Here is a 23,261-nt window from a genome sequence, read left to right on the forward strand (position 1 = left end):
CCCAAGACCCCACCCCACTCCTGGCCAAGAACGGGGAAATACTCATCAAGGACACCAAGGCTGTCAGGGCCCGATGGAAGGAGCACTTTGAAGATCTCCTCAATCAAGATTCTGCTTTTGACTCGAGTGTTCTCGATTCCATCCCGCAGCATGTGACCCGCCACACCTCAGTGAAACTCCAACGTTGCACGAGGTAGGTAAAGCCATAAAACAGCTCAAGAATAACAAGGCTACGGGTGCAGATGGAACCCCTGCTGAGGCACTAAAATATGGCGGAGAGGCTCTGTTGGCACGGATACATGACCTCATCTCTCTCATCTGGAGGGAGGAGAGCATGCCGGGAGATCTCAGAGATGCAGTGATTGTGACCATTTTTAAAAAGGGGGACAAGTCCGACTGCGGTAACGACAGGGGAATCTCCCTGCTATCAGCCACTGGGAAAGTTGTCGCTTGAGTTCTCCTCAATCGTCTTCTTCCTGTGATCAAGGAGCTCCTCCCGGAATCACAATGTGGATTTCGCCCCTACGGGGCACAACAGACATGCAGGGAACAGCGCCAGCCCTTATACATGGCCGCCTTCGATCTTACAAAGGCCTTTGACACTGTGAATCGTGAGGGTCTACGGAGCGTCCTCCTCCGTTTCGGATGCCCCCAAAAGTTTGTCAACATCCTTTGCCTGCTCCATGACGACATGCAGACCGTGAGCCTTACCAATGGATCCATTACAGACCCAATCCACGTCCGGACCGGGGTCAAACAGGGCTGCGTTATCACTCCAACCCTCGTCTCAATCTTCCTCGCCACCATGCTCCACCTCACAATCAACAAGCTTCCCACTGGAGTGGAACTAAACTACAGAACCAGTGGGAAGCTGTTTCACCTACGCCGCCTCCAGGCTAGGTCCAAGATCACCCCGACCTCTGTCGTTGAGCTGCGGTATGTGGACGATGCCTGCGTCAATGCACATTCAGAGGCTGAACTCAAGGATATAGTCAATGTATTTACTGAGGCATATGAAAGCATGGGCCTTACGCTTAACATCCGTAAGACAAAGGTCCTTCACCAGCCTGTCATCGCCGCACAGCACTGCCCTCCAATCATCAAGATCCATGGCGCGGCCCTGGACAACGTGAACCATTTCCCATATTTCGGGAACCTCTTATCAACAAAGGCAGACTTTGATGCGGAGATTCAGTAACGCCTCCAGTGCGAGAGCGCAGCCTTCGGCTGCCTGCAGAAAAGAGTGTTTGAAGACCAGGCCCTCAAATCTACCACCATGGTCTACAGGGCTGCAGTAATACCCGCCCTCCTGTGTGGATCTGAGGCATGGACGATGTATAGAAGCACCTCAAGCTGCTGGAGATATATCACTAACGATGTCTCCGCAAGATCTTGCAGGAGGACAGGTGCACCAACAGGGAGGGTTTCGGCCGGGTCAGTGGCCCGGCAACCAGGAGGGTGATGTCGGGCTGCCTGTTGGCGGCCCAGACGACTGGAGACCAGCTCTGCTGCACGAACCTAGTGCACACACATATTGCAGTGTGGGCTGGTCTGTGTTGCCCCTGGGGCCCCTGGCCCCGAACTTGCGCTTTCCCCGGGCCCCAATCACGTACCTCGACAATCTCTCGTCGCTCCTTCGCCCCGACCTCGCCGCTCCTGCTGCATCTGCCCATGGTCCAATCACAGACCTGGATCTTGATGATGTCCCTCTTCGCTGCCGTCGCCCTCGTGCACCAGCTCGTTCTGTACCTTGCAGTGGTACACCACCACGCTGTCCAGGGGCCACTGCTCACAGCTCCTTTTAAGGCCCCGACCTGCCGCTGATGGTCTCTCGCAGGTTGGGGCCGCCACCTAATGTAACGCCATTATGTCAACGTGTTCTAATTATGTCTCGTTAATTTCCCGTCGAGTCTGCGCAATCTCATCTGTTTCTAGTTCATTGTTATCACTAATGAGCATTGTGGCCATCAGTTATGGCATTCCTGCTTATCTCGTCCCAGTGCCTAACACAAGCCTATTCATACCGTTGCTCCCGACAGTCTCCTTGACTGATTCGCTCCTGCTTCAGACTTGATCTTGCATAGCCATTGCAGAATGAGTACTGATACGCGGATGTATATTTCAAAAGCTAACTCTGGCTCTTCCACCTGGGATACCTAGACTTACGATATGGACCCATGTTATCTTTTGCTGTGATTCTTAGGTTCAAATGGCAAAGGAGAGAAAATCACAGATCGATGACCGGGCCAAGCTCACTGAATATTTCATCGTGGTCCTTCCACAGCTCTTAGCTAAGGTATGTTTGGGACTTTATACTGCAGCCGAATCATTTGTTTCTCTGATTGTATTTCCTTGAAAATGCAGTTTTTGAGCTCGCCCCCCCATGGCCCTTTTAAAGGGGACACGAGCCATCGGACCCCAGAGTCCCAGGCTTGATTCCCAGTCTATGCTGAGGCAGCTGGTCTCTGTTGGGACCAATGTTGCCTGTGAGTTGCGCTTCAATGGAAAAGCCGGTGAGCAGCCTGCGCGGGACTTTTCGGAGCACTGCGGGGCCGCGCGCGCATGCACCTGAGCGGGAACATTGGTTGGGATGCAACATTGCATCGCCAGGCTGCTGATGGGATGATCAGCCATCGTTCCCACACCTGAGCTCTGATCTGTAAGCATAAAATCCTGAAGAAAGAAAGACTTGCATTTATATAGCGCCTTTCACGACCAACGGATGTCTCAAAGCGCTTTACAGCCAATGAAGTACTTTATGAAGTGTAGTCACTGTTTTAATGTGGGAAATGCGGCAGCCAATTTGCGCACAGCAAGCTCCCACAAACAGCGATGTGATAATGACCAGACTAACTGTTTTTAGTGATGTTAATTGAGGGATAAATATTGGCCAGGGCACCAGGGATAACTCCCCTGCTGTTCTTCGAAATAGTGCCATGGAATCTTTTACACCCACCTGAGAGTGCAGACGGGGCCACAGAAGGAGGCCATTCGGCCCATCATGCCTGTGCCGGCTCTTTGAAACAGCTGTCCAATTAGTCCTTACTGCCCTGCTCTTTCTCCATAGCCTTTCCAATTTTTCCTTTTCAAATATGTATTCAATTCCCTTTTGAAAGGTACGATCGAATCTGCGTCCACGACCCTTTCAGGCAGTGTGTTCCAGATCATAACAAGCTGGGTAAAACTCCCGCTGCAAAGTGTGTGGGGACATTGAGTGAGGATGGGATCAGACTTTGGTCCTTTATTCAAAGAGCCCAACGATGCTCACAGTAAACAATGGCTGTTTGGGTGAGGTAATGGAGAGAGCCGGTAACAGCCTCCCACATAACCAAACCCCAGCATGAGTCAGTGGGATAGATGCTCCTTTTCCTGCACCTGGAGAATTGGCACTCACCTGACTCAGTGAAGAGGAGACAGTGAGACTAGTTATTGAAGGTGATTGTTCCCCTCACCCCTCCCTTTGCAGCCCCAAGATTTTCTGTGGATTTCCCAATGAACCTAACCGGGCAAGCGCCTTCAGTAGATGCAGTAGATGTATTTGTTTCATGGGTTCTTGCCTAAGAATTCATAGCAACTCATTGCTATGAAGAACTAGTTGGTTTATTAACAAAGGTTTAACAATCACACTACACATCACCAGTTCATCCACTAGGCTAACAACTGCATAGCTCATCGTGGATAACCTCGACCCAACTAACTGGGGTTTTATTGAGTCTTGTGAACAAGACGTGACTGGCTAAGCCACTCACCTGTGAGCGTACTCACATGTGCATACATTACAGCAGGGTCAAGTGTTTCTATTATAATGTGACTGGAGAGAGCATTTTTTGCCCTTGTGTCTTGATCTCCGATCAATGTGACCATTGGGTGCCCCATCTTCGGAATACCTGCAGAAAGTTGGTGTAAGACCTTTTTCTTGGAAGGTCTGCAGGGATCCCTGAGGCCGATTGAAGACCTAAAAGGCAAGTGTTGAATGTTTCTTGTTCCTCTCCCCACCAATTCTGGACAATGTAAAGGCCCTTGGGGGTCTTTGAGCTTCTGCTGTCCAGCAGCAGCCAGGAGTACAGTGGGAGGGAAGCCCCTTGAGCCTGTAGCCCTGCTCCTGTTTTTGCCGTGATGTACAGACGCAAGGTCCTACCAGGCCTGTTCTGGAGTGTATAGCACGTGGTGGCATAGTGGTTATGTTACTGGTCTAGTAATCCAGAGGCTTGGATGATTCAGAGAAGCAAGTTCAAATCCCAGCTGGTGAGTTTAAATTTATTTTAATTAAATAAATCTGGAGTTTAAAAGCTAGGGCTGGATTTTTGGCTTTGCTGATTTCGGGGCGGTAATGGCGGCGGGGCAGTAATGTTTGAGACCGGGAACTGTTTGCACCCCTGTAATCAAAATTAGGCAACTGGGCCGTGAGTGTGGGATGGACCGCTAAGGGAGGCGTTGCACACCTCTTAGGGCGCTAGGCCGGCTGAACATGGAAAGGCCCTGAGCTAAAGAGCCTGGGAATGTTCAAAGAGAGATCTGGGGAGAAACCCCCCCCCCCCCCCCCACCAAAAACATTCCCAATCCGTAGCCCACAACACCACAACATAAATCGCAAAAAAAATTAAAGGAAAAACTCAATTAGAGGTGGCCATTACTGACCTCACTGCGGACGGTATAGGATGGACCGCCCGTTTTCCCAGGCGGTCCCAGCAGGGTGCGTTGCGGGGCACTACGGGTTGGGCGGGACTCAAAAATCGAGCCAGTGTCGCAACCAGGGGCGATGCACACCGGCTCAACTCTTCCGGGCGGTACTGCTCCGCGTCCCCGCAAACTGGCCCTGAAAATCCCCACGGGCGCTGGAGGCTGACCGCCCACCCAGAAGAGCTCATTGCTGCCCATCCGGGGCAAGAACAGAAGCACAAATGAGCCATGAACTCATTGAATGGCGGTGCAGGCTCGAAGGGCCGAATGGACTGCTCCTGCACCTATTTTCTATGTTTCTGTTTCTAAAATCCATCCTCTAGAATCAGTACTGGTGACCATGAAACTACCGGATTGTGGTAAAAACCCATCTGGTTCACTAATGTTCTTTAGGGAAGGAATTCTGCCGTCCTTACCTGGTCTGGCCTGTATGTGATTCCAGAGTTGACTCTTAACTGTCCTCTTAAATGGCAAGTCACTTAGTTAAGGGCAGTCAGGGATGGGCAATAAACGCTGGCCTTCCCAGTGACACCAACATCCCAGGAATTAATTTAAAACAATCCTCAAGCCATGTCTGTAGCCTGGGCCAGGAAGAAGTCTTCCCCACAGATACCCATGAACATCTTAGTGTCCTCAGGAGGGGAAAAGGTTGGATGACAAAAATAAGAACGGGTAATTTAAGCCATTCGAAATAACAGATTGGGCCTGTCGTCAACTGGAACAGAGTCTGGTTGAGTTAATTCCCCGGTATTCTGTGTTTACATCAGTAGGTGCAGAGCTGGTCATTTCTATATTCTGTATTTATGTTATGCTAATTCCACAGTATTCCGCTGATGGAGAGAAAGTGATTAAAGTCAACCTCCTGCAAATACCTCAGTATTTTGACCTGGAGGTTTACACCACTGCACGACTGGAAAAGGTGAGCCAATCGATATTATCGTGTTATGACAGATAACTAACCAGTTGAAGAAATAAATGTGCGCGCAGACAAAAGAACATTTCAAGTGTCTGAAAATATAAGGGTATCTGAATGAGAAGAATAGAATTTTTTAGGAAGAGGCAAAGGCCATTAATGAGTTGGGCAGAAGCCATGGTGAGCCTTGAGCTCAGTGACAGTGCAGCGAGGACAAAGGATGTGTAGGATGGAATACTCAGAGTTCAGGAGGAACAAGAGAGGAAAGTTTGGCGGTGAGGGAGAGATAATGAATCATTAGTATAGATAATGTCGCTAGGGACAGGAAATGTATTGGTGTCCTTTTTAATCATTTCTGGGATGTGGGCGTCGCTGGCAAGGCCGGCATTTATTGCCCATCCCTAATTGCCCTCGAGAAGGTGGTGGTGAGCCGCCGTCTTGAACCGCTGCAGTCCGTGTGGTGAAGGTACTCCCACAGTGTTGCTCGGGAGGGAGTTCCAGGATTTTGACCCAGCGACGATGAAGGAACGGCGATACATTTCCAAGTCAGGATGGTGTGTGACTTGGAGAGGGACTTGGAGGTGGTGATGTTCCCATGCACCTGCTGCCCTTGTCCTTCTAGATGGTAGAGGTCACGGGTTTGGGAGATGCTGCCAAAGAAGCCTTGGCGAGTTGCTGTAGTGCATCTTGTAAATGGTAGACACTGCAGCCACGGTGCGCCGGTGGTGGAGGGAGTGAATGTTGAAGGTGGTGAATGGGGTGCCGATCAAGCGAGCTGCTTTGTCCTGGATGATGAGCAAGTGATTGTTCTGTTAGGCAACACATTTCTATGGATTGGAGGGTAGCTAATGTAAATCCACTTTTTAAAAAAGGAGGGAGAGAGAAAACAGGGAATTATAGACCGGTTAGCCTGACATCGGTAGTGGGGAAAATGCTGGAATCAATTATTAAAGATGTAATAGCAGCACATTTGAAAAGCAGTGACAGGATCAGTCCAAGTCAGCATGGAATTATGAAAGGGAAATCGTGCTTGACAAATCTTCTAGAATTTTTTGAGGATGTAACTAGTAGAGTGGATCAGGGAGAACCAGTGGATGTGGTATATTTGGACTTTCAAAAGGCTTTTGACAAGGTCCCACACAAGAGATTAGTGTGCAAAATTAAGGCACATGGGATTGGGGGTAATGTATTGACGTGGATAGAGAACTGGTTGGCAGACAGGAAGCAAAGAGTGGGAATAAACGGGTCCTTTTCAGAATGGCAGGCAGTGACTAGTGGGGTACCGCAAGGTTCAGTGTTGGGACCCCAGCTATTTACAATATATATTAATGACTTAGATGAAGGAATTGAATGTAATATCTCCAAGTTTGCAGATGACACTAAGCTGTGTGGCAGTGTGAGCTGTGAGTTGGATGCTAGGAGGCTGCAGGGTGGCTTGGACAGGTTAGGTGAGTGGGCAAATGCATGGCAGATGCAGTATAATGTAGATAAGTGTGAGGTTATCCACTTTGGTGTTAAAAACAGGAAGGCAGATTATTATCTGAATGGTGACAGATTAGTAAAAGGGGAAGTGCAACGAGACCTAGGTGTCATGGTACATCAGTCATTGAAAGTTGGCATGCAGGTACATAGAAACATAGAAACATAGAAAATAGGTGCAGGAGTAGGCCATTCGGCCCTTCTAGCCTGCACCGCCATTCAGTGAGTTCATGGCTGAACATGCAACTTCAGTACCCCATTCCTGCTTTCTCACCATACCCCTTGATCCCCTTAGTAGTAAGGACTTCATCTAACTCCTTTTTGAATATATTTAGTGAATTGGCCTCAACAACTTTCTGTGGTAGAGAATTCCACAGGTTCACCACTCTCTGGGTGAAGAAATTCCTCCTCATCTCGGTCCTAAATGGCTTACCCCTTATCCTTAGACTGTGTCCCCTGGTTCTGGACTTCCCCAACATTGGGAACATTCTTCCTGCATCTAACCTGTCTAACCCCGTCAGAATTTTAAACGTTTCTATGAGGTCCCCTCTCATTCTTCTGAACTCCAGTGAATACAAGCCCAGTTGATCCAGTCTTTCTTGATAGGTCAGTCCTACCATCCCGGGAATCAGTCTGGTGAACCTTCGCTGCACTCCCTCAATAGCAAGAATGTCCTTCCTCACGTTAGGAGACCAAAACTGTACACAATACTCCAGGTGTGGCCTCACCAAGGCCCTGTACAACTGTAGCAACACCTCCCTGCCCCGTACTCAAATCCCCTCGCTATGAAGGCCAACATGCCATTTGCTTTCTTAACCGCCTGCTGTACCTGCATGCCAACCTTCAATGACTGATGTACCATGACACCTAGGTCTCTTTGCACCTCCCCTTTTCCTAATCTGTCACCATTCAGATAATAGTCTGTCTCTCTGTTTTTACCACCAAAGTGGATAACCTCACATTTATCCACATTATACTTCATCTGCCATGCATTTGCCCACTCACCTAACCTATCCAAGTCGCTCTGCAGCCTCATAGCATCCTCCTCGCAGCTCACACTGCCACCCAACTTAGTGTCATCTGCAAATTTGGAGATACTACATTTAATCCCCTCGTCTAAATCATTAATGTACAGTGTAAACAGCTGGGGCCCCAGCACAGAACCTTGCGGTACCCCACTAGTCACTGCCTGCCATCCTGAAAAGTCCCCATTTACTCCTACTCTTTGCTTCCTGTCTGACAACCAGTTCTCAATCCATGTCAGCACACTACCCCCAATCCTATGTGCTTTAACTTTGCACATTAATCTCTTGTGTGGGACCTTGTCGAAAGCCTTCTGAAAGTCCAAATATACCACATCAACTGGTTCTCCCTTGTCCACTCTACTGGAAACATCCTCAAAAAATTCCAGAAGATTTGTCAAGCATGATTTCCCTTTCACAAATCCATGCTGACTTGGACCTATCATATCACCTCTTTCCAAATGCACTGCTATGACATCCTTAATAATTGATTCCATCATTTTACCCCCTACCGATGTCAGACTGACCGGTCTATAATTCCCTGTTATCTCTCTCCCTCCTTTTTTAAAAAGTGGGGTTACATTGGCTACCCTCCACTCCATAGGAACTGATCCCGAGTCAATGGAATGTTGGAAAATGACTGTCAATGCATTCGCTATTTCCAAGGCCACCTCCTTAATACTCTGGGATGCAGTCCATCAGGCCCTGGGGATTTATCGGCCTTCAATCCCATCAATTTCCCCAACACAATTTCCCGACTAATAAGGATTTCCCTCAGTTCCTTCTCCTTACTAGACCCTCCGACCCCTTTTATATCCGGAAGGTTGTTTGTGTCCTCCTTAGTGAATACCGAACCAAAGTACTTGTTCAATTGGTCCGCCATTTCTTTGTTCCCCGTTATGACTTCCTCTGATTCTGACTGCAGGGGACCTACGTTTGTCTTTACTAACCTTTTTCTCTTTACATATCTATAGAAACTTTTGCAATCCGCCTTAATGTTCCCTGCAAGCTTCTTCTCGTACTCCATTTTCCCTGCCCTAATCAAACCCTTTGTCCTCCTCTGCTGAGTTCTAAATTTCTCCCAGTCCCTGGGTTCGCTGCTATTTCTGGCCAATTTGTATGCCACTTCTTGGCTTTAATACTATCCCTGATTTCCCTTGATAGCCACGGTTGAGCCACCTTCCCTTTTTTATTTTTACACCAGACAGGAATGTACAATTGTTGTAGTTCATCCATGCGGTCTCTAAATGTCTGCCATTGCCCATCCACAGTCAACCCCTTCAGTATCATTCGCCAATCTATCCTAGCCAATTCACGCCTCATACCTTCAAAGTTATCCTTCTTTAAGTACAGCAGGCAGTTAAAAAAGAAAATGGCATATTGGCCTTCATAGCGAGAGGATTTGAGTACAGGAGCAGGGAGGTCTTGCTGCAGTTGTATAGGGCCTTGGTGAGACCACACCTTGAGTATTGTGTGCAGTTTTGGTCTAATCTGAGGAAGGACATTCCTGCTATTGAGGGAGTGCAGCGAAGGTTCACCAGACTGATTCCCGGGATGGCAGGACTGACATATGTAGAAAGACTGGATCGACTCGGCTTATATTCACTGGAATTTAGAAGAATGAGAGGCGATCTCATAGAAGCATATAAAATTCTGACGGGATTGGACAGGTTAGATGCAGGAAGAATGTTCCCAATGTTGGGGAAGTCCAGAACCAGGGGTCACAGTCTAAGGATAAGGAGTAAGTCATTTAGGACCGAGATGAGGAGAAACTTTTTCACTCAGAGAATTGTGAACCTGTGGAATTCTCTACCACAGAAAGTTGTTGAGTCCAGTTCGTTGGATATATTCAAAAGGGAGTTAGATGTGGCCCTTATGGCTGAAGGGATCAGGGGGTATGGAGAGAAAGCAGGAATGGGGTACTGAAGTTGCATGTTCAGCCATGATCATATTGAATGGTGGTGCAGGCTCGAAGAGCCGAATGGCCTGCTCCTGCACCTATTTTCTATGTTTCTATGTTTCTTTTATTCAGTTCAGGAGGCCCCGATCTAGAAGCAGCATTCAATCCTTGAATGAAATGGGATTTTGTCAGCCTGAGTTTTTGAAAGGAAACTACTGTGACGGTTTTCCAATCTTTCCCTCTCAATATCGCTTCGTTCGTCTTAAGAAGATGCTGGGAGTTAAGCTGTGCAGCTTTCTGCTCTTTGTAGCTCGAATCTCTCCCAAATTTATCCCAAAATTGTAAATCAAACTCATCCAGCTGTTGAGAATGAAATATCTGAACAGCGATCATCTTTTCAGCTGTTCTGCAGCCCTGCCACCGGCTGATTTTACACATTCCTGGTCTATTTAGAGCTAACAGCCCCATCCCCTCCTACCACGCACATTTTTATATCTATCAAATCCCACCTAAACCTGTCACGGAAAGGTAGAGATTGTGATAGATAATCTTTCTCTCAACCCCTAGCCTCCAACCTCTCTCTGCCATTACCTTTACATAAGAACTTAAGAAATAGGAGCAGGAGTAGGCCATACGGCCCCTCGAGCCTGCTCCGCCATTTAATACGATCATGGCTGATCTGATCATGGACTCAGGTCCACTTCCCTGCCCGCTGTCTTTGTTGACTTTATTAATTCTGTTTTCGACAACACTCCTCTTAACCTTCCTCTCTTCGTACATTCCAAATATACCGTCCCACTCCCACGCTTTCCCTCCTGCCTGGATCTTCGCTACGTTCAGACCAAGACACATTACACTGTCTCCTACTCTAACTCATGGTCTCCCAGGATCTCAAAGCCGTGACAGTCTTCTGAACCATACAGTCTGGCCTAGAAATTCATCTCGGGCGTGGCTCAAAATGGTAGGTATCGGAAATACCGCCCGTTTTTGTGCTGCCGCACAAGATGAATTTCTAGCCCTCTGTCTGATCGCCATCATTAATTGTATTTAAATAGCATAAAACAACAACAACTTGTATTTATATAGTGCCTTTAACGTAGTAAAATGTGCCAAGGCGCTTCACAGAAGTGTTACAAGACCAAAATTTGACACCTAGCCGCATAAGAAGAAATTATGGCAAATGACCAAAAGCTGGATCAAAGAGTTGGTTTTAAGGAGCGTCTTAAAGGAGGAAAGAGAGGTAGAGAGGTTTGGGGAGGTAGTTCCAGAGGTTGGAGCCTAGGCACCTGAAGGCACGGACACCAATGGTTGAGCGGTTATAATCAGAGATGCTGAAGAGGGCAGAATTAGAGGAGCGCAGATATCCTAGGTGGGGGGAGGGGGGGTGGGTTTCAGGCTGAAAGAGATTACAGAGATAGGGAGGGGCGAGGCCATGGAGGAATTTGTAAACAAAGATGAGAGTTTTGAAATTGAGGCGTTCGGAAGCCAATGTAGGTGAGAGAACACAGGGGTGATGGATGAGCGGGACTTGGTGCAAGTTAGGACATGGGCAGCCGAGTTTTGGATCTCCTCTAGTTTACGTAGGGTAGAATGTGGGAAGCCAGCCAGGAGTGCATTGGAACAGTCAAGTCTAGAGGTAACAGAGGCATGGATGAGGGTTTCAGCAGCGGATGAACTGAGGCAAGGGCAGAGACAGGCGATGTTACGGAGGTGGAAATAAGCGGTCTTTGTTATGCCAATCAGTTTAATAACACAATGCGTTTTCAATCGGAGATAAAATTAATGTAAAATCTGAAATAAAAACAAGAAATGCTGGAAACGTATGCTGTCTGAAAAGAAAAGGGATGTTGTGGGTGGTGCTTTGTCCACAGTATGGCGAGGAAGGACTGCAGCGTTGGGAGCTGTCTAATGTATTGGTTTTGTCTTAAAACACTACTGTGAAGCGCCTTGGGACATTTTACTACGTTAAAGGTGCTATATAAATACAAGTTGTTGTTATTTCGGCAGCAAACTCTGGGCTAATTTTGTAAAGGGGCCACTCGTGAGTATTTGCTTGTCAGAATTTCACTGACCTGCTGGAAAGCTCCTGAAGATGTTTTTCCCTTGGGAATTGACAGCACTTGGATAGCTTACTGAAGCAGATACAGGAAATTGTGGAACAGCAGACGTGCTCCGAAGTCTTGGAATTCTGTTCGAAGGCGTACCTTGTTCTCAGTAATGAAGAGCTGGCGACTCACAGCCGAATAGATGCCGCAAAAAGTCAACTGTTTGACCAGCTCGTGGGCAAGTTCAACCAACTGCTGAAAGACTTTCTTCGCAAGGTGCGGACTTTATTATTTTTACTTCTCTATCTCACCTTTACAGCGTGCCAGCTGGACTGTGGGAACAGCATTCCTTTCCTAATTTAACCCATAAGAATCAACCAAAAAAATCAAACTAAAAGCCCCCCTTTTTGGAGAAATACTGGGGAATCAGAATTACCGCTGAGAATAGCATTGAACCTCGGAATCCACAGGGATTTAACTCTGCATTGATGAAAGAACTGCTATTAGCTTGGGGCGTAGCATCTGGATGACTATGTGTGAGAGCCCTTCATGTCATGATGAAGAGAAGGTGTTCCTGGAATTAGATAATTTCTTCTCAAACAGTGCATTAACATAACTTAAGAAGCAGAAAGCATTATTTAAGATCTAACAGACCTCTAACAACGATTTACTACCTGTAGGAATGAGACGCCACAGTTTAAATTGTTCCCTTTCTGGGCTGGAGAGGTTGATTGGCATAAATCTCCTCATTAAATAGGTACTTACCCAGTTAAAGTTCCAGCCCCGACTTTCTGCGTCAACTAGACCGTAAAAAACAGAAGAAACATGTAGACTTAAATAATAACATTATTTCCAGTGTCCAGTCCCTGTGGTGCCCACCGTTCGTGGATGGCCTCGTGCGTACTGGTGGATACCGTGTGCTCCTTCTCCAAGGCCAACTGAATATGGGCATGACTGTGGAATAGAGACAGGCATCCAGAGTGACTCCCCGCCAACCATGGACCACGTCCATCCTGGACCTGTAGATGACCACCTTGGCAAGGCCCAGGAGCAGCAGAAACAGGAAGTGGTTCACTCTTGACCAAGATTTTTGTTTTTTGGACCATATTTTTAAAATTACGTTTCTCTGCCTTCTCATAGGGCCATTCGAACGGTAGTATAGTGGTTCCGTTACTGGACCGGTAATCCAGAGGTCTGGACTAATGATCCAGAGACGTGAGTTCGGATCCCATCGCGGCAGCTGGGGAATTTTAATTCAGTTAATTAAACAATTCCGGAATAAAAAGCTAGAGTGCGCCTCCCGTTAGCGCCTCCGACATTGAGCGGGTATTACCGGTGGTGCAGATGCGGTAGAGCCCCGCAAACGCTGGTAGCGTCCCGGGACACTGCGCCCCCGGCAATGACATCATTGCTGTGCGCGGCAACCTCTTTTCGCCTCGCGGCGGAAATTGACTGCGCGCCGCCATTTCTTCAAGCAAGTCGGTAATGCCCACCAGGTGGCGCTGTTTCTGCTGTTACAGCTCTTTCGGTATCCTAGTTATTATGATTTATTGTGCAACAGGGAGTCCGATTGGACGACGCAGAATCTTACCAGATGTGGTCTACACTGAAAAGAATCACGACCTTCCATAAGTAAGTGAGACACTTGCAGTTGGTGAATTGACGTTTTGTGTAATCATAAGGTGCGCTTTTCCCTTGCAAGTGGGGAAATCTTCCTAAGATCAGCACAAGTCTTCTTCATTTTCCCCGACATCAAAACCTGGAAAATGACGTTATTAGCTGTAGCTGTGCACTGATATCCCTCACGTCCTCTGAGCTCGGATTTATGAGCGCTCCAACAGTTTTGCCTGTAGCAAGGATTTGATGCTGTGGCAGTTCTGAGCCGCAACGAATCAGATAGCGCTTGGTGCCCCGGGTAAAATCCAAGATTCCACATTATTTCATTAGTCACAGCAGTCACCCTTGGCTTCTCCGCACTCCACTCAAAGCAAATAAGTGTGGAAGAGATGGCTGTCTCAGCTACAATAAAAACAGAAAATGCTGGAAATCTCAGCGGGTCAGGCAGCATCTGTGGAGAGGAAGCAGAGTTAACGTTTCGGGTCGATGACCCTTCGTCAGAACTGGGGAGGGTTCGGAAAGAACAGAGTCTTAACAAGCGCTAAAAGGGGGGAGGGGAAGAAAGAACAAAAGGGAAGGTCTGTGATAGGGTGGAAGGCAGGAGAGATTAGAGAGACAAAAGGGACGTTGGCCCAAATTCAAATGGTAATGCCAGGAGTTAGAAAGACATTAGTCAAGATAGGGTGTGAATGACGGGATAATGACCAACTGCCATTAGAGACAAGGAGAGAAAAAAAAGGAAAGAAAGAAACAGGCTCTGAGGGGGGTGCCGGTGGGAAGGGATGTGTGTGGCGGGGGGAACGGAGCCAAAGATTGGCAGCAGTTACGCTCTGAAATTGTCTCATCTATTTGGGGACAGCTATTTCTCAATTAGGCCCAGCTAAACAGTAGCTCAAAGAATCCCCAATCATCAAACATTTTACACCAACTTACATTACAACTGTACAGGGCGTTGATGAGGCCACACCTGGAGTACTGCGTGCAGTTTTGTTCTCCTTATTTAAGCAGTGATAGAGTTGCATTGGAGGCAGTTCAGAGAAGGTTCACGAGGTTGATTCTTGAGATGAAGGGGTTGTCTTATGAAGAAAGGTTGAGCAGGTTAGGCCCACAATCATTGGAGTTTAGAAGAATGAGAGGTGACCTTATTGAAACATATAAGATTCTGAGGGGGCTCGACAGGGTAGATGCAGAGAGGATGTTTCCCTTTGTGGGGGAATCTAGAACTAGGGGCATAGTTTCAGAATAAGGGGTCATCCATTTAAAACGGAGATGAGGAATTTCTTCTCTGAGCCTCGTGAATCTTTGGAATTCTCTACCCTAGAGAGCTGTGGAGGCTGGGTCATTGAAACATAGAAACATAGAAAATAGGTGCAGGAGTAGGCCATTCGGCCCTTCGAGCCTGCACCACCATTCCGTGAGTTCATGGCTGAACATGCAACTTCAGTACCCCATTCCTGCTTTCTCACCATACCCCTTGATTCCCCTAGTAGTAAGGACTTCATCTAACTCCTTTTTGAATATATTTAGTGAATTGGCCTCAACAACTTTCTGTGGTAGAGAATTCCACAGGTTCACCACTCTCTGGGTGAAGAAATTCCTCCTCATCTCAGTCCTAAATGGCTTCCCCCTTATCCTTAGACTGTGTCCCCTGGTTCTGGACTTCCCCAACATTGGGAACATTCTTCCTGCATCTAACCTGTCTAACCCCGTCAGAATTTTAAACGTTTCTATGAGGTCCCCTCTCATTCTTCTGAACTCCAGTGAATACAAGCCCAGTTGATCCAGTCTTTCTTGATATGTCAGTCCCGCCATCCCGGGAATCAGTCTGGTGAACCTTCGCTGCACTCCCTCAATAGCAAGAATGTCCTTCCTCAGGTTAGGAGACCAAAACTGTACACAATACTCCAGGTGTGGCCTCACCAAGGCCCTGTACAATTGTAGCAACACCTCCCTGCCCCTGTACTCAAATCCCCTCGCTATGAAGGCCAACATGCCATTTGCTTTCTTAACCGCCTGCTATACCTGCATGCCAACCTTCAATGACTGATGTACCATGACACCCAGGTCTCTTTGCACCTCCCCTTTTCCTAATCTGTCACCATTCAGATAATAGTCTGTCTCTCTGTTTTTACCACCAAAGTGGATAACCTCACATTTATCCACATTATACTTCATCTGCCATGCATTTGCCCACTCACCTAACCTATCCAAGTCGCTCTGCAGCCTCACAGCATCCTCCTCGCAGCTCACACTGCCACCCAACTTAGTGTCATCCGCAAATTTGGAGATACTACATTTAATCCCCTCGTCTAAATCATTAATGTACAGTGTAAACAGCTGGGGCCCCAGCACAGAACCTTGCGGTACCCCACTAGTCACTGCCTGCCATTCTGAAAAGTCCCCATTTACTCCTACTCTTTGCTTCCTGTCTGACAACCAGTTCTCAATCCATGTCAGCACACTACCCCCAATCCCATGTGCATTAACTTTGCACATTAATCTCTTGTGTGGGACCTTGTCGAAAGCCTTCTGAAAGTCCAAATATACCACATCAACTGGTTCTCCCTTGTCCACTCTACTGGAAACATCCTCAAAAAATTCCAGAAGATTTGTCAAGCATGATTTCCCTTTCACAAATCCATGCTGACTTGGACCTATCATATTACCTCTTTCCAAATGCACTGCTATGACATCCTTAATAATTGATTCCATCATTTTACCCACTACCGATGTCAGGCTGACCGGTCTATAATTCCCTGTTTTCTCTCTCCCTTCTTTTTTAAAAAGTGGGGTTACATTGTCTACCCTCCACTCCATAGGAACTGATCCAGAGTCAATGGAATGTTGGAAAATGACTGTCAATGCATCCACTATTTCCAAGGCCACCTCCTTAAGTACTCTGGGATGCAGTCCATCAGGCCCTGGGGATTTATCGGCCTTCAATCCTATCAATTTCCCCAACACAATTTCCCGACTAATAAAGATTTCCCTCAGTTCCTCCTCCTTACTAGACCCTCCGACCCCTTTTATATCCGGAAGGTTGTTTGTGTCCTCCTCAGTGAATACCAAACCAAAGTACTTGTTCAATTGGTCCGCCATTTCTTTGTTCCCCGTTATGACTTCCCCTGATTCTGACTGCAGGGGACCTACGTTTGTCTTTACTAACCTTTTTCTCTTTACATATCTATAGAAACTTTTGCAATCCGTCTTAATGTTCCCTGCAAGCTTCTTCTCGTACTCCATTTTCCCTGCCCTAATCAAACCCTTTGTCCTCCTCTGCTGAGTTCTAAATTTCTCCCAGTCCCCGGGTTCGCTGCTATTTCTGGCCAATTTGTATGCCACTTCCTTGGCTTTAATGCTATCCCTGATTTCCCTTGATAGCCACGGTTGAGCCACCTTCCCTTTTTTATTTTTACGCCAGACAGCAATGTACAATTGTTGTAGTTCATCCATGCGGTCTCTAAATGTCTGCCACTGCCCATCCACAGTCAACCCCTTCAGTATCATTCGCCAATCTATCCTAGCCAATTCACGCCTCATACCTTCAAAGTTACCCTTCTTTAAGTTCTGGACCATGGTCTCTGAATTAACTGATTCATTCTCCATCCTAATGCAGAATTCCACCATATTATGGTCACTCTTCCCCAAAGGGCCTCGCACAACGAGATTGCTAATTAATCCTCTCTCATTACACAACACCCAGTCTAAGATGGCCTCCCCCTAGTTGGTTCCTCGACATATTGGTCTAAAAAACCATCCCTTATGCACTGCAGGAAATCCTCCTCCACCGTATTGCTTCCAGTTTGGTTAACCCAATCTATGTGCATATTAAAGTCACCCATTATAACTGCTGCACCTTTATTGCACGCACCCCTAATTTCATGTTTGATGCCCTCCCCAACATCACTACTACTGTTTGGAGGTCTGAATGTATTTAAAATGGAGATACAGATTTTTGAATGATAAGGGAGTCAAGGGTTATGGGGAGCGGGCAGGGAAGTGGAGCTGAGGCCAAGATCAGATCAGCCATGATCTTATTGAATGACGGAGCAGGCTCGAGGGGCCAAATGGCCTACTCCTGCACCTATTTCTTATGTTCTTATGTTAATGCTTCAAGCAAGGATGAAGTGAGAAAGAGCCATTTGGTCCATCAAGGAGCTCCTATCACAATCTATCGAGGGAGCATTGGTCTGTAATCCAGTTAGTCCCACTCCCCCGTTCGTTGCCCATGTCTCTTGCGCTTTTTCTTCTTCACGTATTTATCCAATTCCCTTTTGAAAGCCACCATTGAGTTTTGAATTTGTGGCCTCCAATCCCACAGTATTGAGTTGTGTCGCTGTAGTACGCAAAGCCCTCGTGTGTTAAAGGGCGCTGCTTCTGTCTCTGTCTCTCTCTCTCTCTCTCCCGCTGCGTCCTGACAAGTTGGCGAATTCTTGTTTTTTTTACAATTTCAGCGCTCATGATATAACTCGATGGAACCTGTTGAACAGCACCTGTAAACTGCTGAAGAGCGAGCTGGAGAATGGGAATGTGCCTGAACAGGTGAGCCACTGGCCTGCTCCCAGAATATGACAAGTTACCTCGCCCATCTAACTGCCTTGTCAATCACGGATTTTATCCGCCAATTATATGCCTCAGCTTGTGGTGATGTGAAGCAATTTCAGCTTCAAATTGAAATGCAACGTGCAATGTGATTGATATGAAGCGGCTTGGGACGTTTTACTATGTTAAAGGCGCTATATAAATACACGTTGTTGTTGACATGGTGTGAGTCGTACATTCAGTGTGATACAGACTGTGGAAAGGATTGGAGAAAATCTGATCCCACGATGCGTGGCTTTTACCGAGAAAGAAAGACTTGCATTTATATAGTGCCTTTCACAACCTCAGGACGCCCCAAAGCGCTTTACAGCCGATTAAATACTTTTGGAATATAGTCACTGTTGTAATGTGGGAAACTCGGCAGCCAACCTTGCGCACAGCAAGCTCCCACAAACAGCAATGTGATAATGACCAGCTAATCTGTTTTAGGGAAGTTGATTGAGGGATAAATATAGGCCAGGACACCGGGAATACCTCACCTCCTCTTCTTCGAAATAGTGCCATGGGATCTGTTACATGCTCCTGAGAGAGCAGACGGGGCATCAGGTTATCGTCTCATCTGAAAGACGCACCTCCGACAGTGCAGCACTCCCTCAGCACTGCACTGGAGTGTCAGCCTAGATTTTTATGCTGAGGTCTCTGGAGTGGGACTTGAGCCCACAATCTTCAGACTGAGAGGTGAGGGTGCTACCCACTGAGCCACTGCTGACACTACATTCGATATGTAACTAGAGCTGGAGGAATGTTCATTGCTGGCAAACGTTGGTCTTGAAGGAGACACAATTGGAGATTGCAAGACATCGTATCAGAGAGGATGTAAGGGTGACAATGAGCATATAGGGGTAGGTCCCAACCTTGGCCAATGCCCTCACTCATTGGCTCTTGGGTGGTGGTTTCGGGACCCGACGTTGCTAGGCAACAGTCGATGACATGTACAGTGGGGGAAGCGGCAATTCTTCTGTTTGTGTGATGCTTACAATAAGCTAAAAATCAAGCTGTGATTCCACATTTCACTGGGACACACCACTTCTTTATTATCTCCATCAAGGAGGCCGCATAGAATCATAGAATTAGCACAGAAGGAGGCCATTCGGCCCATCATGCCTGTGTTGGGAGCTATCCAATGTCCCACTCCCCTGCTCTATCCTCATAGTGCTACAAATTTTTCCTTTTCAAGTATATTCCCTTTTGAAAATTATTAACGGCCCAGGAATTTGCGGTTAGCGGTGAAGCAAAGGTGCTCAAAACTGGCCTCGAAGAAAGCTGCCCACAGAGATCTCGGTGACGAGAAATGTGACTTTTTCGATGTTCCGTTGATTTCAGCGCTGTGTAACGGGAATCCCGAGCATGGGCGCATTACAGAGTTCTCAGAGACAGGAACCCAAGAAAGGAGAAGCTGTTTTTATTCAGACTCTCACATGGGGATCAGGTAGAAGCTGAAATAATCGTGAACAAATTTATTCAAAGTTGCTTAAAAATTGTAATTTTTATCACAATGGATGAATTTGGCATCGCACAAAAATTAAAAGTAGTTTTTCAGGGCCATAACCTTTGGTAAGCAGTCACTACAGTGTTAAAACCCCAGTTACACCTAATCCAACAAGGCCTAACTTTTAATGGGGCATTTAACAGTGAAACTGGCGAAGCCCGAGTTTTTGCCAGTTTCACTGATTTCCCGGATTCAATTATGAAGAGAGATTGAGTAGAATGGGCCTATATTCTCTGGAGTTTAGAAGAATGAGAGGTGATCTCAATGAAACGTATAAGATTCTGGGGGGGCTTGACAGGATAGATGCGGGGTGGATGTTTCCCCAGGGTGGAATGTCTAGAACCAGTGGGCACAGTCTCAGGATAAGGGGTAGGCCATTTAGGACAGAGATGAGGAGGAATTTCTTCACTCAGAGGGTTGTGAATCTTTGGAATTCTCTGCACCGGAGAGCTGTGGATGCTGAGTCTCTGAATATATTCAAGGTTGAGATCGATGGGTTTTAGTCTAGGGGAATCAAAGGATATGGAGATCAGGCGGGAAAATGGAATCGAGGTCGATGATCAGCCATGATCTTATTGAATGGCGGAGCAGGCTCGAGGGGCTGTAGGGCCTATTCCTGCTCCTATTATTTTCTTATTACACCGATTGCCAGCTATGGGGGCCCCACAGCTCAGCCAGTGTCGGAGCAGTGAATGACTGACTGCAACTTCAGGACTTCCGTGTTAGAACATAATAAGAACATAAGAATTAGGAGCAGGAGTAGGCCATTCGGCCCCTCGAGCCTGCTCCACCATTCAATGAGATCATGGCTGATCTTCTACCTTAACTCCACTTTCCTGCACTATCCCCATATCGCTTGATTCCCTTAATATCCAAAAATCTAGCGATCTCTGTCTTGAATATACAGCCCTCTGCGGTAGAGAATTCCAAAGATTCACTACCCTCTGAGTGAAAAAATTTCTCCTCATCTCCGTCCTAAATGGCCGACCCTTTATTCTGAGACTGTGACCCCTGGTTCTAGATTCCTCAGCCAGAGGAAACATCCTCCCTGCATCTACCCTGTCGAGCCCTGTAAGAATTTTGTATGTTTCAATGAGATCACCTGTCATTCTTCTAAACTCGAGAGAATATCGGTCTAGTTAGGATACACATGCGCATGTGCTACATTCTGAAGTTGCGGTCAGTTTCAAAGGGGTAATAACGCTATTAGGTTGCTGGTATTACCCACTGCTAATTCTAGCCCATTGAATCTGATTCCACCACCCTATCAGGCAGTGTGTTCCAGATGATAACAACATGATCATATACTGTTAGGTGACTTCATACTGAAGCAGTTACCTGGGTATATTATGCCGTCTGGCTTCAGTACAGTGGATCACCAACTTCCTTCGACAAAGCCCTGCTTCCCTTTAATACAACATTAAAGGTAATGTTTACAAATATTTTTTTTTCTGTGTGGCAGATCATCATTCAGGCAATACAGTGCAGCTATTACCATATCATGTGGCAGCTGTCGAAAGTATCCGAAGATAGTTCATCCAAGGTACAGTATATGTGCATTTTCCCAGTTGTTCCTGATGGAATATAGTAGGAATTGTCGTACTGTTAAAATATGGGAACAGCAGCTCACCGCTCCATTCCTCTGTGTTGTGTACTTACCTCCCGTATAAATATTAATGATTATCATAGAATCATGCAGCACAGAAGGAGGCCATTCAGCCCATGGTGCCTGTGCTTTTTCTCTGAAAGAGCTGCCCAATTAGTCCTACTCCCTTGCCCATTCCCCAAAGCTTTGCAAAGGTTTAACTTTTCAAATATAATTTTAATTCTCCTTTGAAAGTTACTATTAAACCTGCTTCCAACACCCTTATAGGAAGTGCATTCCAGATTGCTGCATAAAAAAAATCTTCTCGTCTATAGGAGCAAGGAGGTCTTGCTGCAGTTGTACAGGGCCTTGGTGAGACCACACCTGGAGTATTGTGTGCAATTTTGGTCTCCTAATCTGAGGAAGGACATTCTTGCTATTGAGGGAGTGCAGCGAAGGTTCACCAGACTGATTCCCGGGATAGCAGGACTGACATATGAAGAAAGACTGGATCGACTAGGCTTATATTCACTGGAATTTAGAAGAATGAGAGGCGATCTCATAGAAGCATATAAAATTCTGACGGGACTGGACAGGTTAGATGCAGGAAGAATGTTCCCGATGTTGGGTAAGTCCAGAACCAGGGGACACAGTCTAAGGATAAGGGGTAAGCCATTTAGGACCGAGATGAGGGGAAACTTTTTCACCCAGAGAATTGTGAACCTGTGGAATTCTCTACCACAGAAAGTTGTTGAGGCCAATTCATTGTATATATTCAAAAGGGAGTTAGATGTGGCCCTTATGGCTAAAGAGATCAGGGGGTATGGAGAGAAAGCAGGGGTGGGATACTGAAGTTGCATGATCAGCCATGATCTTATTGAATGGTGTTGCAGGCTCGAAGGGCCGAATGGCCTACTCCTGCACCTATTTTCTAAGTTTCTATGTTTCATCCTTCTTTGTTTGCCAATTATCTTCAATCAATGTCCTCTGGTTATTGACCCTCCTGCCGGTTTCTCCCCATCTACTCTATCAAAAACCCTTCATAATTTCGAACACCTCTATTAAATCTCCCCTTAACCCTCTCTGCTCGAAGGAGAACAATACCAGCTTCTCCAGTCTCTCCACATACTTGAAGTCCCTCATTCCCGGTACCATTCTGGTCAATCTCCCCTGCACCCTCTCTAGGGCCTTGATGTCCTTCTTAAAGTGTGGTCCCAGAATTAGACACCATACTCTAGCTGATGCCCAACTCTTGATTTATAAATATTTATCATAACTTCCTTGCTTTTGTACTCCATTCCTGTAATTATTAAGCCCAGGAACCCCATCTGTTTTTTTTCAAAAACTGGTTTAGACACTGTTGTCATGTAGGGAAACCCTTGTGTGAAATACAGACACAGACTGAAATTAAAAACAGACAGGATCGCACACTTGGTGTAAAAGAATGCACCGGCCCAGACAGTTGGCCATAAGAACATAAGAGCTAGAATCAGGAGTAGGCCATACACATCAAATCGCCCTGGTTCTTATCTGTCTGAAAGCCACCATGATTGCAACATCTGCAATTTTAACCTGCTCTCCTGAGCAGGCAGCAAGGACACATGCCCGGAGCCAACGGGGTCCTTCTTTACAGAGGCATATTGCGGCCCAATGACATCATTCAGACCTGACTGTAATTTTAACTCGATCCTGAGTGGGGAATCCACCCGGAGTTAAAATTGGGGCCGTTTTCTCCCTCACATTCACACTTGCTTCAAGAAGCCTTGGTCCCGCTAATTGGGAAATTGCAAAAAGAAAGATGTGCATTTATATAGTGCCTTTCATGAACACCGGACTTCTCAAAGCACTTTATAGTTAATGAAGTACTTGTTGAAGTGTAGTCACTGTTGTAATGTGGGAAACGCGGCAGACAATTTGCGCACAGCAGGC

At 46.7% G+C, this 23,261-nt stretch overlaps 1 protein-coding gene across 1 annotated transcript in view; it reads left to right on the forward strand.

Annotated features, from left to right (window-relative positions):
* LOC139274902 (cohesin subunit SA-2-like) overlaps positions 1 to 23,261 on the forward strand; it is a 181,626-nt gene that overhangs the window by 122,052 nt on the left and 36,313 nt on the right. Inside the window, exons 18-23 of the mRNA XM_070891629.1 lie at positions 2,204 to 2,296; positions 5,504 to 5,599; positions 12,112 to 12,315; positions 13,601 to 13,671; positions 18,111 to 18,198; positions 21,210 to 21,290. Of these exons, the coding sequence (XP_070747730.1) occupies positions 2,204 to 2,296; positions 5,504 to 5,599; positions 12,112 to 12,315; positions 13,601 to 13,671; positions 18,111 to 18,198; positions 21,210 to 21,290 (633 nt within the window). The remainder of the gene's footprint in view (positions 1 to 2,203; positions 2,297 to 5,503; positions 5,600 to 12,111; positions 12,316 to 13,600; positions 13,672 to 18,110; positions 18,199 to 21,209; positions 21,291 to 23,261) is intronic.

The sequence above is a fragment of the Pristiophorus japonicus genome, chromosome 10 (genome assembly GCF_044704955.1).
Source record: "Pristiophorus japonicus isolate sPriJap1 chromosome 10, sPriJap1.hap1, whole genome shotgun sequence".
Lineage (NCBI taxonomy): Eukaryota > Metazoa > Chordata > Chondrichthyes > Pristiophoridae > Pristiophorus > Pristiophorus japonicus.